The sequence below is a fragment of the Falco peregrinus genome, chromosome 2, assembly GCF_023634155.1.
Source record: "Falco peregrinus isolate bFalPer1 chromosome 2, bFalPer1.pri, whole genome shotgun sequence".
NCBI lineage: Eukaryota > Metazoa > Chordata > Aves > Falconiformes > Falconidae > Falco > Falco peregrinus.
In genome coordinates, this window is record NC_073722.1 from 47,822,223 (window position 1) to 47,835,588 (window position 13,366).

The 13,366-nt window shown below is 47.1% G+C and overlaps 1 protein-coding gene across 3 annotated transcripts in view; it reads left to right on the forward strand.

Moving 5' to 3' along the window:
• Positions 1-12,106: 12,106 nt before the first annotated feature.
• The window catches only part of FAM193A (family with sequence similarity 193 member A), a 90,390-nt gene continuing 89,130 nt past the window's right edge, over positions 12,107-13,366 (forward strand). For 2 of the 3 annotated variants that reach the window (XM_055795718.1, XM_055795720.1), the window contains exon 1: positions 12,108-12,630. In XM_055795718.1, coding sequence (XP_055651693.1) covers positions 12,358-12,630 — 273 coding nt within the window. In that variant the 5' untranslated portion in view covers positions 12,108-12,357. Of the gene's footprint in view, positions 12,631-13,366 lie in introns of all 3 variants that reach the window. The other variant, XM_055795719.1, reaches the window with a different exon arrangement.

Genomic DNA, 13,366 nt, shown 5'->3' on the forward strand with positions numbered 1-13,366 from the left:
ACTGGGGACCAGAAAGCATGCGCTAATTGTCTTCAGCTTGTCAGCTATCTATGATATTTGTACGTAGCTTTATTTCTAGAGGTGATAAGGGGATGCTGTAAGAATGAGGATCACTTCAGTTTTCAGAAAGAAGTATGCTTTTGCTAAAGGTGAAACGTATTGAGAACACTCCTGACACTGAAAAGACATTTTCCTCCATGCTTGGTCTTGATGGAGCATCAAAGGTGGAGATGCTGCACGTAGAGTGGAAATCGAGCTTTGCCCAGCTTACTGTCTTCGTTTCAGGTGAAAAACTCGCTGTCCATCCCAGGAGCTCACATCATGCAGCCTTCAGCACGCCACGCTGCCAGCTGCCAAAGGAGGGAGGCAATGCCTCCCAGTGCCAGCAGCCACACGTGGCATCCGTAAGAACTGGCAAAACTTGATGCACAATTTCCCGTCATGGATGGAGGCAAACAGGACTTCAGGACTGGGGACACTATCTCACGTAGATAAAGCCAGGAGAAGCTGTCACCTGCTGAGGTACCAGGGTTGTGCACGTGTTGGTGGTCCCTTCGTATCTCTGTGAACCTCAGAGGAAAGATGTGGCCACACAGAACAACTCAGCAGCCAAGCAGGACGGCTACAAACCATAAAGTAGGCAGTAGCAGTTACTACCTTGATCCTAGCAGGCTGCCTCGGGCTGAGAAGATCAAATGATTCACCGAGAGTGAAGCAAATGGAAAAATACAAACATCTGTCTCTGGTGCTGGCTGAGGGTCTGGGAAAAGAAGCTCACCTGCATCTCAAGATGATGGAGGCAGCAACAGGGCCTCAGGCTTTGGGAAATGATTCCGTGGGGAAACCATTAATTAGCATTGTTATTGGGAAAAGCAGAACTCTGCTATTATGAACGAGGTGAGTTCATGGGCAAAATCTTTTTATTTACAGATGTTTAGGTTTTTCAGCTGAAGGCCTGAGCATGAGGACATGTGCAGCCATGCACAGCCTCCCCAGTGCTGCAGCAAAGCCAGGACTAACTTCCCTGACAGCGGTTACAACTGGGGGGAAAAAAGGAGAAAATGGGAGCTTGGTGTTGCCATGGTTACTCTGAGCCTGGACTTGCTGAGAAAGAACAGGTTACAATAATTTGGATGTACCTTAAACATTAACTTTTAAGAAAATGCTTCAATTTTGGTTTTGTTTTCGTTTTTTTTTTTTTAAAGAAAAAGGTTTCACCCTTTGCTCAGAGGGGACATGGCTTGCAGTGGGACATTTTGAGATTACCACTACACTTAACCATAGTGCACAGTCCCGCAAAGGTGCTCTGCCCAAGGAAGTGGAAGAAGGGATGGCTCAAAAACCTCAACATCTTTCCTTGTTCCCTTTGCCTTCTGTTCTGTTTTCCATAGGTTGCGTTTTCTGCGCTGTCCCCTCCTGGTTTCTGCTTCTTCACCCTCACCTCTTCCCCTCTTGGCTGCTGAAGCAGCTTGCTGGTTTCTCTTCAGGATACCCTCACCACAGCTGAAGTCCCAGAAACATCTCCAAAAATCCACGTTTTCCTTTCTTCCCTCCAGTCACTATCTCCCCTCTGGTGACACTCGCTGCTGGGATACTCACTGGCTCTCCCAGCTCTTTTGGGACTTGCAGCCCTGTGAGGCCATTGGTTTCTTGGGTATTTTAAGGGGACATTTTCCACAGCCACACCATTTCCTTCATTTGCTCCTCACTACATCCAAGCCTACATCGTGCTCCTGGCCCAGCAACCGCTGGGGACCTGGCAGCTCTTCACTCCGGCTGCTACTTCACTTCTCTGCTTGGCCAGGTAGAAACGGCTGCTTCTCTCGTTTTTTCTGACATTGGACATGGCAGCTTTGATAGCACCACCTTCTTCCTCTCTTTCGTCTCTCGGATTAGGCTTTTTCTTATGACACAGCAAGCAAATCCAAACACGACCCTCTCGGCCCACAGCTGAACCCCAACGTGTCCAGGTTTCTCCACCAAAGCACAACAGCCTTTCTGGTCTCCGCAACAGACTGCAGTGTGCCCTAAGGGGTGCCCTTCTCATCTCTCCTCCACTCTCCCTCTTCTTTCTGTTCTTACCAATAATTGCAGCTGGGGTTAGGCAAAGCCTTCATTGTACTAGACCTCCAAATGTAACAGGAAGAAAACACTGTCAAAACTCACCCAAGTTAACCAGGCAAAACAGATGAGACTTCTTGCACTTTAAGAGCAACAGTGGGAGCTTTTGCCAATTTCATGCAGAACTTAAAAAAATGGTTAGTGATATTCTCCGGATAACAGGGTCACATTTTAAAACCTGGGAGGGGAGGAAGATTTTACTTTAACAGCTAAGAACATGCTCAGCGTGAACTCAGACAGATCTATTTCCCTGAGTTATAGGCAGACCAGCGTCTTAAACAGTGGAAAGCGCCGCAGCTCCTTTGGCTTAACACGATGGTTTTCAGACTCCAGCATCTCACCCTGGGTCAGGAAACAGGAGCTGTGGTCTTTTTGTAAGGCTTTAGCAAGGCAAGCGCTAAGGAAATGCTGTATGTAACTGGTAGAACTAGAACAGTTACTGCATTGCTATGAGACAGCAATTTAGTATATTACTGCCATTTAAAAATAAATAAGTGTTTAAGCTGTTTTAATAAATGCTTGAGGGATGGTGCTATAACCAGCTACCACAAATACTGTGACAAGGCAGTCGATTTATAACTCCTTACTGCAGATCTGAATTGCCCAAACATCAAGCCATCGTTAACAGGATGACAAAACAGAGATCACAGCTTTTCAAGCGCTGCCGGTGTTAGACTTCTTAGATTGTTTTATAGTGATTTGACCTGTGCCTATATAATTCCACTCACTTTTACATGATGTTACTGTTGTGTTTTGTAGGAGAAAATGATGGTTTAGTTCAACTACGGCAGCATTTTTTACAGATCAACCTACGTTATAGATCAGATTTATATGGTCCCTGCAATCTTCCATGATTTTTTCTGGGAACAGTAAGATGCCGTGCTGGAGAGGCTCAGAAGAAAGATTTGCACAGTGGTTTTTATTTCCATTATATACAAGGGAAAGAGCCCAAGGACGTTAAACAAATGGTCAGAATCCCCAGAATTCCACAGGAAATTCAACCCAGACTCTGCACAACCTAAGCTACAGCATGAGCACCAAGTAACATCCAAGGGGTAACCCAGGTTAGACCAGTTTCTAAAGGGTATCCTCAGTGGAGAATCTTCCTCCAAAATCCACATTTCTGGCAGCCCTTCCCCTGCCAGCCTTCTAATCTTTCAAGCTGCCAAAAATGAATGGCTCTCTTTGACAAAGCTTTTGAATTCATTCAGGCTGAATCTGCTGCCCCTTCTGGATTAAAGTTATTAACCATTATTTTTTATCTACGATGCATCCGGCTGCCATATACTTTAAATAAAGACATTTTCCACTTCCTTCTTTTGCACTTTGAAGCAAATAAAATTGCTTGAAATGTAGAGAGGTGACCCTTCTTTGAGAAGCGTAGGGTTTTCAAGTAAATCTTTAGCATGCAGTACTTCTCACAGCAGCAGGTTGTTTATAGAAGCACGCTATGTAGCGGGTTTATATACTGTTTATTTGTAGTCATGCAATGAAATATGTCTTCTTTGGTCCAGCCTGTTTCTAATTTAGTCACCAAGAAATAAAAGAATTCAGAGAATACACCCATCTCTTATCTGGCACAACAGCAATGTCATATTTTTATTTTTGAAAGAGGTGACTAAAAGTGCTTCCTAAGCTGAAGACGTGGAGCTTTTATGTGGCCTGTAGAAGCTGAAATGTGATAGAAATATGTATAAATAAAGTTATTGTAACCAAACCCGACTACAGCCTGTTTCCCTTGACACGAATTGCCTACAATAATGTGGACATTTTAAAAGGGAGAAGAGAAAACTTCTCATTTCTCAGTCAGCCATGACTCACGTACTGATGAGCCAGGATGGGGGGAAATTACCTTTAAAAAAACAGTTTCTGACTATTTAAATTTGCAGAGCTGTCTTGCCCAAATTCATTTGGGCACCATCCTGGAGGGAATGGGGAGACGTGGGAGGAAGACTAGCACAGAAGAAGAAAAAAAGAAAGAAAGATGCTGCTTTTGTGCCCAGGCTTTCCAGTATTTGCCAGGGGGATAAAGAAGGCAGATATTGATGGAGCGATGCACAGTGCATTTGAAGCTGCGTTTACACGCTCTCTCTTGGTGTTCTCTACAACTGTAGGCTTGCATGTGGTAAAATGTTTGCAGTGTCCAGTCTTCCCTTGTTCCACCCCTTTCCCAAACAAACAGCACATTGCTGATGGCACGATATGCTCTCTGGAGGCAGATGCTTTAAAAACAAACTGTGGTGGATAACTGTACCCCGGTTCCTCTCTAGAGTTAAAGGTATGCTCAAATGTTTATGTTAAATGTGACCATAGGCGTTAAGTTCCCTTTTACTCATATACACGAACAAGCCGGTGCATGTGCCATTTTTACTACTTCAAAATAAATAGATAGACAAACTCAGACTAGCAAAAGCCCTGAAACCCAGCAACTGTAGCCTCCTGCTAATGGTTTCTGCCCAGAAACAGTGTACATTAACAAGCCCATCTCTGCTGAAGCTTTTGGTGTTGCTGTTGCACTTGATAACTCTGATACTGAAGTGGCTCAGCAAACGTCTCTGCCAGCCTTACTAATGCACAAACTGCCTCCTTGCACTTATAGAAATGCCTCTTGCAAGCACACACTGTGCAAACATGTCAGTGTTTATTAAATCTGGGGCTGAGATGTATGTGGAGTGGCCTCAGTCTCCTCTGATACCAAGGCAAACGATGTTCCACCCCCTGCAGGACCAGCTCTTAGCTGGTAAATAATGCTATATTCTCATTCTTTGTCAAGTAAATTCCCTTTCTTTGGCAATCATACACTCTGGAGTGACGCCAGCCTTATCCAAATGTGACTTTCCCTTTGGGGAATTTCCTTGAATATTTTCTCCTGTAGGGATGAGAGGAGCTCAGGATTATGACACCCTGTATTCATATAAATACCATGAAATGGTTGTTTACAGCGCACTGCTTATCAATCCAGCAAAAAGCCCCTCTGTGCAAATGATGTGAATTGGTTAGAATAACAGGTAGGTCTTAAAGGACCTGCAGACGAAACCCAGGTGTATTTATACTTGCTGCTGTGAGGTTTCTGGTACTCAACATCTTTTTGGATCACGTTATTGTATTAACTGCTCAAGTTTTCTGAGGAATAAAAGACCTTTAGGAGACAAGATGGAAATGATTCGACAATGCAGGGGCAAGCCCAGTCAGTTCCAATAATCTCATCAAGCAAACTCAATATTTAAGTTGAAGTACAGATTCTTATTGTGGTAAGGAATTTGGTCTGGACTGGAATTTCACAGCTGGTTTTGGTATCTTTGATCTTGGACCAAGTGCTAGCCCCCAGTGCCGCAGGCATGGGGGCATCTCAGCGTGGCCACCTCTGAATCTCAGTCCTCACGGGAATACACTGCTAGATGGACAGTGGCAATAAAGTTTCCCATGGGGTTGGACTCTGCATCTCCACGTTCCTTCCCTTCCCTCCCAGCTCTCTCATTTCCTCGATGCCTTGGGCAAGCGGCTTGAAGTTATGCATGGGCTGACTGGCCAGTGGGTTCTTGTCTCTCGTTACTGATAAGAGATTGAAAATGTTTTTCCCTTTGTGGGGCTGCCCTGGAGAAGTGAAAGTTACTGTCTGCCTAAAACTTCTGGGATGGTGTATCTGGGGGATCTCTGCCTCTGTCAAATGGGACTGAAAGTAATTGGTGGAATAAAAAAAATCTTAAGCAGGTCACTGAGACAAGGTGGTAGCATATGGTTTGGTTTCCTTTGCACAGTACTGCTAGCAACAGCTTAAAGAAATTAGCTTTTCTAGCTTTTTAGTACTTAAACTGATATGTTCTACAGCCAAAACCCTCACTCCAAACATGAGATGTGTCTTCTGCATGGCATCGGGTGATTCAGGTTAACCTTGTTAAGCAAAAGCAGCAAAACTTAGTTTTGGTGACTTTTCCTCCACTGTTTCAAGTAGCTAAAGCATCACGCTTTGGTGGTAGGTGTCTGAACCACAGCCTAGTGTGCAAAGATAACAGGTTCATGGGGGTTTGCATCCGTTCCTGTAAAGGACCTAGAGGCTTTTGATGTACCTCTTCTCTCTCAGACTCTGCTCACGGTGGGGACAGGAACAGGGACTGACACATTGCAGAAGACCTAGAGAAACTGGAAATCTTTATCCCTTTTCGCTGGCATAGGTTTCTCAGACATAGGGTTGAAACCTGGCTTATCCGTGAGCTCTGTTGTGCAGCCTCATGTTATGAAGAGGTCTGCTACTACAATCACAACTCAATGGTAGGGAAAAATAAATTATTTGGGATATGTTGAGGAAACAGATGACAGAAGAGTAATAAGATATTCTTTCTTCCCCTGTGGTGATAAATTTAAAAGCCAAAGAAGCAGAATGATAAACAGTTGCAAAGATTCACAAGCTGTATTGTTCATTTTGATAACGTTAAAAAGCTCAAGATCAATGAGTGCAAAAGCAGAACATGCTTCTATCAGCACCACGCACACTGAAATTGGACATGTGCTTGTAGGTGCTAATGGCTGCCAGGAGGCAAGTTCTAACCATTCAGCTGTCATACCCTGGATTAAAACTGACGGGTGGATTTAGCATCTTCTAAAAAGTGAAATGAAAGGGTCAAAAGAGCCCAAACCTTGTTATACAGCAGTAGTTGGAAACAGGAGGAAACACTGCTAGAATAATTCTGACCCAACAGGCAGAACCAACTCAAAATGCTGGGAGATCTCTCAGCAAATGGCCACCATTGCTTAATTTTAGGGGTTATTGGCAAAAACGATGGAAGGAAAAGGCAGAGAAGGTGAACATCCCTGGTGATCATGGCTTTCGGAGGGAGCGGAGAGCCTGGGCTCCTCAAGGCACAGAGCTGGCTGGGGCTGGGCAGATAGGGCTGGAAACTGTGAGCAAGGAAACTACTGCTGCATTTTCCTACGGCGCAGGGACTCTGTGAATAGAGAAGATCACACTATGGAAATATCCTCTTCACTCCCTCAGCACATCAGCAAAGCTCTGAATGTGTAGGTTAACACCTATGCTGAAAGGTGGAAATTGGATTTTCTCCCAAAACTCTATCTGAGAGACTAAATTTCATTCTCCACACACTTTATTTCAAGGGTTTGAAAGCATCTGAGGGCAGACTTGACCGAGCTTCTCTGCTTCATTTTTAACTGCTGCTGGTATTGCTGGTAGGACATCCTCCAGCTGTGTGCCAGCAACCTGCAGTCGCAACGTTTCCTACGTGCAGGTATATCTCATGCTTTTGTCAGGAAAAGCTGGGACCGGGATCTGCAGTCTTGGTACTGATGTGCAAAATGTTTCTTTGTAACTGTTTCAGTAGGCAACAAGGGACAGCAATGTGGCTTTTTAATGCAAAAAGGCCCCATATTTCATTACGTAAAACGTCAGCTGGCAGAGAGCAACATGACATGACGTAACCCGTATTTCAATGGCCAGAAATAAGCAATGCTTTGTAAAATGCAGGTTATCTTTCAAAGGACATTCTTCAGAACAGGCTGGAAGAGTTTATGAGTTAAGCTGAGAATCAAAGAAATTTTGGGATAAAAGGTGCTGAACTAAGATCAGTTTAGTAGACATACGTGTTCTAGCATTCCCTTTGTAATAAACAGAACTTCATTCAGTTTAGTTACTGAGGTATTTGAGAGGGGGGGAAAAACTTGCTTCTGTGCTTCTGCATTTATTGTTTCTAAGTTCAGCATAACACAGGAGTCTTTCAATGTCTTTTCACTGTGAATAAGAACCCAGGAATCACACATCTTCTCACCTACAGCGAGTACCAAGTCAAGGTTTCCCTGGGATATTGTTCTCCATGGCAGATGCTCTGGAGCAAGTCCAACTTTCCACGAGACCTCTGTGCTTATGGCTTTAAAGAACACATTGTTTAAGGACCAGTGAAGATCATCTAGGGAAAAGCCAACAACCATAAAGCCAAAGGGGTCATAAAGCTCCTGAAATCAAATTTTATTATACAACATGTGAGATTCCTTTTATTTTGCTCTAAACATTTTCAGCATTATATAAAGTTTTCTCAGCTGAGGCATCTGGTTGTGAGACAAGTTCCAGAGGAGACTGGGTGAGACTGAATTTAGCCATGCAAAGGAAAACTTGCAGCCCTTTGCTTTACAGAAAGCCTTGCTAGAAGAATGTTGCCTGCCATCATTCTTCAGTTTAGTCCCACCAAGCAACCAAAAACTCTCTCAACCAAAGCCAATAAATCAATAACCTCATCCTGAGAACCCTTTTTTTCTTTGAAAAAGAGGCAGTGGCTAGACTCTGTGAAGGTCATGCAGGAACTTGTTGTCAATATCCATTGTACACAGAAGGAGCTCAGATACTCTGGCATTGGCATTGGGTATCAGAGCTGGAGGTAAGCTGATTAAAAGGTGTTTGGTGTAGATATATGTTGTGATGCTGCTTTAGTGATCTATGTGCCAGTTTGCAATCATGAGACTATTGCCATGTGACCAACAGACAGAGCTCTTGTGTGAGACCTCAGTCACCACCAGGTGCTTTCTCAAAGAGTGGTGGGATGTGAGTTTGGTATGCATGGAGGGGGTCTCTCACTGTTATGATGATTCTTAAATCCAAATGACAGAAATGCAAGGCTGGAGGAGCCCTATCCAGTCCTCATACTGTGCTGTCGCGAGGTCCAGTACAGCAGGTCCTCTTAACCCAACCTGGAGAAAAGACAGAACAGCCTCTGCAGGTGAACAACATGGACCTCTAATGCCACAGCCTCTGTTAACACTCACACGAGATGAAGTCTCTGGGCTCAGTATTTTCTTTCGTGTTTCCACTTAGGTGTGAATACATTCTTCCCTATACCCACACACCTGCATGTTCACTCTCCTGTAGAGAAGTCTTTTAGAAAAATGAACTTGCTATTAAAATGACAGCTTGTTGGACAGCAAAGCCAAATTAGCGCTTGTTGCAGAACAATTACATTGACAAATTGCTTGAGTTGTGTAATGTTAACGTCAGTGAAACTGTAGCTATATGAGAAAAATGGAGAGAAACTGGAGAGGAAACCAGGACCCCAAAGTAAAGTTTTGGAAATGTAAATAACACAATAGTTCTGTGAATTGGGGTAATTACAGAACAGTGGGGAACACAAGGACAGTATTACACTCATCCTGGGGCTGCCTTGCATATGAGATGCTCTTTTGACTTCATTCTATTACTAACACCACCAAGTAGCAGTTGCAAAATTGGGAACTAAGTATGTGATTAAGACCCCCCCTGAAACTAAAGAAACCACGAATTTTAACCAACCTGGCACAGAGACCATATTTCAAGAACAGTAATGACTGGCAGATCTCTTATTTTTTACTTGGAAGTTATAACAACAGCTCAGCGTATGGACTCCTTACATCATTGTACATCAACAGGAGACCAGCTCAAATATTCCAGCGAGGTAGCAAAACCATACTGAGCTTTCTCAGCCACCTCCATATCTTGAAGGCAGAACTTGAAGGTAACTGCACAACTCTTCGTACAGCCTTTTATTGACTTTATGGCTCACAGAGAAAACTACAATGCTGCCGAAACTGGGCTTGTTCAAAGAAAGAGCATGGAAAAGCACTGCAGTGATCTGCACTGTTTATCCAGTTATGTTTTATAACTGTCATTCCCAGAAAATTTTAAAAGTTTCCAGAGTATAAATAATTTTTCCCCCCAAAGGATTTTGAAGTGCATTGCCATGCTTTAAATTAACAATGGGGTAAATTAAAGTTAGTTTGTTCAAATGACTGAGTTTATTTTCTTAGGGATGAGGTGGAACATTTTAAGTAATTTGATTCAGGTAAGGGCAAGAAACTTAGTTGTCGGTCTTCACAGCAGTCAAATTAATTTTCTCTCCCTTTTGCTCCGGTTCATACAAATGTTCAAATCTACCGCCAAATTGGCAAGTTCATTTCTAAAACAACCTACCGGCTCAGCAGCTAATTGTAAGTTAAAAACAAGGTGTGGTAGCTGAGTTCAGTTCAAAACCATAAACATACATTTCCCTGAGTACTAGTATTTACTTGCAGGTTTAAAAAAAGACTCTGACCTGCACAGTTTACAAAAACTTACTGTTCCGCACTGTGAATTTTCTTTAATATTGAAAACTGTGTTTAAAAAAAATCATCTGGATGGCCTTTATTTTCTGAAGTGTAAAAGGAAAACATTTATGTCTCTATAATGAGAGTATGGGAATTAAATGCTGTGATGTCAGACTAAGCAGTATTACTTTAGCTCCTGTACGGTTGAGTGATTTTACTATAATAGTTTCTCATAATAATGCTTTTTATCTGTAATACATAGGGGATAGAGAGACTGACAGAGCTGTAATCTTTCTTTCAGAAGCATGGTGTTAAATGAACGGGGACCAAGTGAAAATATAATTCTGAAAGGAAGATAAAGACGGCCCTATATAAGAGTGAAATAAGACATGTCACCATTTCGAGTGAAAGACGTTAGCTCTGAAAATAATGCCATATATTAAGAGATGTCACATGAAGTCAACTTCCAATTTATAGTATAAGGCCTGGAATTTATGTTTGTGGCAAAAGGCTGCATACAATTGTGTGACTTTTATATAGCCCCTACTCTGCCACCACTATTTGCTGTTTCTATTTGCTGTTTATGCTGTGCTATGTGTCCTCCTGAGCACTGAGTGCATTTAAGAGGACTAGGGCCCTGCCCCAAAAAACTCACTATTTACTTGACCACATAATGAACAAACATGTTCTCCTGGTTTAACAGCTGCCCATGTGTACATGCAAAGCTCTTCCACATGTTAACAAGGCAAACTAAGCCTGGAACAGCTTCAGCATGGATGGTAGCTTCTACTGGAGCTGCCAACCATTCATCAGGACACAGTGAAATTAGTGCTGCCTTCCCTTTCTCTCCCCGAATTCCCGAGCTGTCTTTTCTGTGACCTTTTAAGCACGTACAGTCATTGGAAAAAGAAAGGCAAACGTGCTGGTGCCCCTGAACTATGCTCTGACCCCACCACCACTACCACACAACGCCATCAAAATCTCAATGCTGCAGTAAGATTTATGCTGCCATAAGTTATCACTGGGTTTAACATGCTCATAGCTATTATTTTTACATCACGCTGCCCCATCACATCAAAGCCCAGCACTGTAGCATTCCATCTTTCCTGGGGCCCTATGCATGATGGAGTGTTGTGGAGAATGGCCCAGGGATTCAATGGTGATCGAGGCAGCGGCCTGCAACCTGCCGGCAGGTGACGGTGGCAGAAGCGGCATGCCAGCCATGGCTAACGGCAGCCTACAGCGGCGCCTGCTTTGGCCTAAGCTGGAGGCCGGCACCTCAGGTGCGAGGAGAGCATGTGGCTGAGGCCCACCGGCCTGGGGGCGCCTCAGGCGGAGCAGGGAGAGGTGTAACCTCCAGCTTCTGCCGGCCCTGCCCGGGATGTGGGGAGGGTGGGCTTTGTGGGGTGCTGAGGGCCGCGGTAGGGGGACAGAGCCCCCACAAAGCCGGTGGCCCTAAGCACCACGCGACGCTAAAGCGGTTGCCCACCGAAGAGCTGTGTTCCGGCAGCGCGCCGGGCAGGCTGCGGCCCCTTCCGCGGGGGCGCGCCCATCCGCTAGCTCTGAGGGAACGCGGCCCTTGGCACCACGGCCCCTACGGGAGACATCGGGAGCTGCGGCCCCTTTAAGGCGCGGGGTCGCGCGTCACGTGGTGCTCGCCGGCTCCCGGGCGGCGGTGTAGTCCCTTGACCGGGGTGGCAACGTCGGCCGGCGGGGCTAACGGCGGCGGGGAGGACTACAGCTCCCAGCGAGCACCGCGGGGACGGATGAGCTCACCGGCCGCGCCCAGGCGGGTCTCGCAGTGCACGCCGGGAGTCGTAGTCCAACGTTGCCCTGAGGCGGGCTGCGCGGCGGCGCGGGAACTACGTATCCCGGCGTGCCTCGCGGGGCTGGTTCCCGTCAGCGCAAGGGGGAGCCCCCCGACGTAAAGGGGGATCACTTTCCCCTTGTGTCCGCCATATTGGACGGTAACTCTGGTCAGCGGCGCTGGGGCCGAGGGAGTCCCCGTTGCCGTGACAGTCGGTGCGCTCAGCTCCTCGGCGCCCGGGGTGGCCCGTGCCCCGGCCCTGCCCGTCCCCTCCGCTCCCGGGCGCTCGCGGCGGCCCTGCGCCCCTTCCCCTCCTCCTCCTTCTCCTCCTCCCCCCCGCTCCCTCCTCCCTTGCCCGGGTGTCAGGCGCGATGAGTCCGGCCGACGCCAAGCGCGGAGCCAAGCGGCGGAAGAACAAGAGGGGCGGCGGCCTCAGCAGCACCGGCGGGCCGGGACCCAGCGGCGGCGGCGGCGCCGGCGGCCTGGGCAAAGCCGGGGCGGCGGCGGGAGCGGCCCCTTTGCGGGCTGCGACCCAGGCGGCCGCCGCCTCTCCGAGCGCGGTGGGCGGCCTGCTGACAGCGCCGGCGGCGGCCGCCGGCAACGGAGCCTTGGGCGGCGCCGGGGCCGCGGCGGGACACAGCGAGGTGAGGGGGGGGCCCGAGGCGGGCGGCGGTGACATCCCGCTGCGGCGGGTCCGGCACACACCCACGCGGGCGGCGCTGGCGGCCGGGGGGGTTCGCCGCGCCATCCGCCCTCCCCGCCTGCCCCCTTCGGCGGGTGCGGGCCCTGAGGCCTCGGCGGGGCGGGGGTGGCGGGTGCTGGGCCTCTGCCAGCGGCGGGGGGCCGCGGCGCTGCCCTGGGTGGCGGGGCGCTGGGACTGGGCAGTGGCCCCGGCTCCCCACCCTTTGTGGGGGAAGGGCAACGCCGGCTGCTCGGGGCCGGGGCGTCCTGGGGTTTCTCCTGAAATCCCGGCAGGAGCCAGCTCCGGGGTCCCCACTGGCGGGGGTCTTCGGCTCGGACCCCACCTTAGTGGAGGAGCTGTAAGTAATAGGCCTTGAAAATGAGAAAATATACCATTGTGTATGGTTTTTTTCCCGTTGATGTTGGAGCCCTTTTTGCAGCGGGCAACTTCATTAAAGCACAGGAGGTTCATTGTAGCTTGGGCTGTGGTTTGCACTCTGGTGCCTCTGAATAATATAGATCTGTTACGTTATTCTCTAATACGGGAAAATTTACTGGGAACAGATTGCGTGGTTTATTTGGTCTTTTTTCAGGAAAAATTGCTCAAGGATTAGGCCTTTAGAAAGGTATCCTTCTGGCTTAAGTGGCAAAAGAGGAAATAAGTTACGTTCCTTTCTCTCATGAAGGTTCCCCCCAATT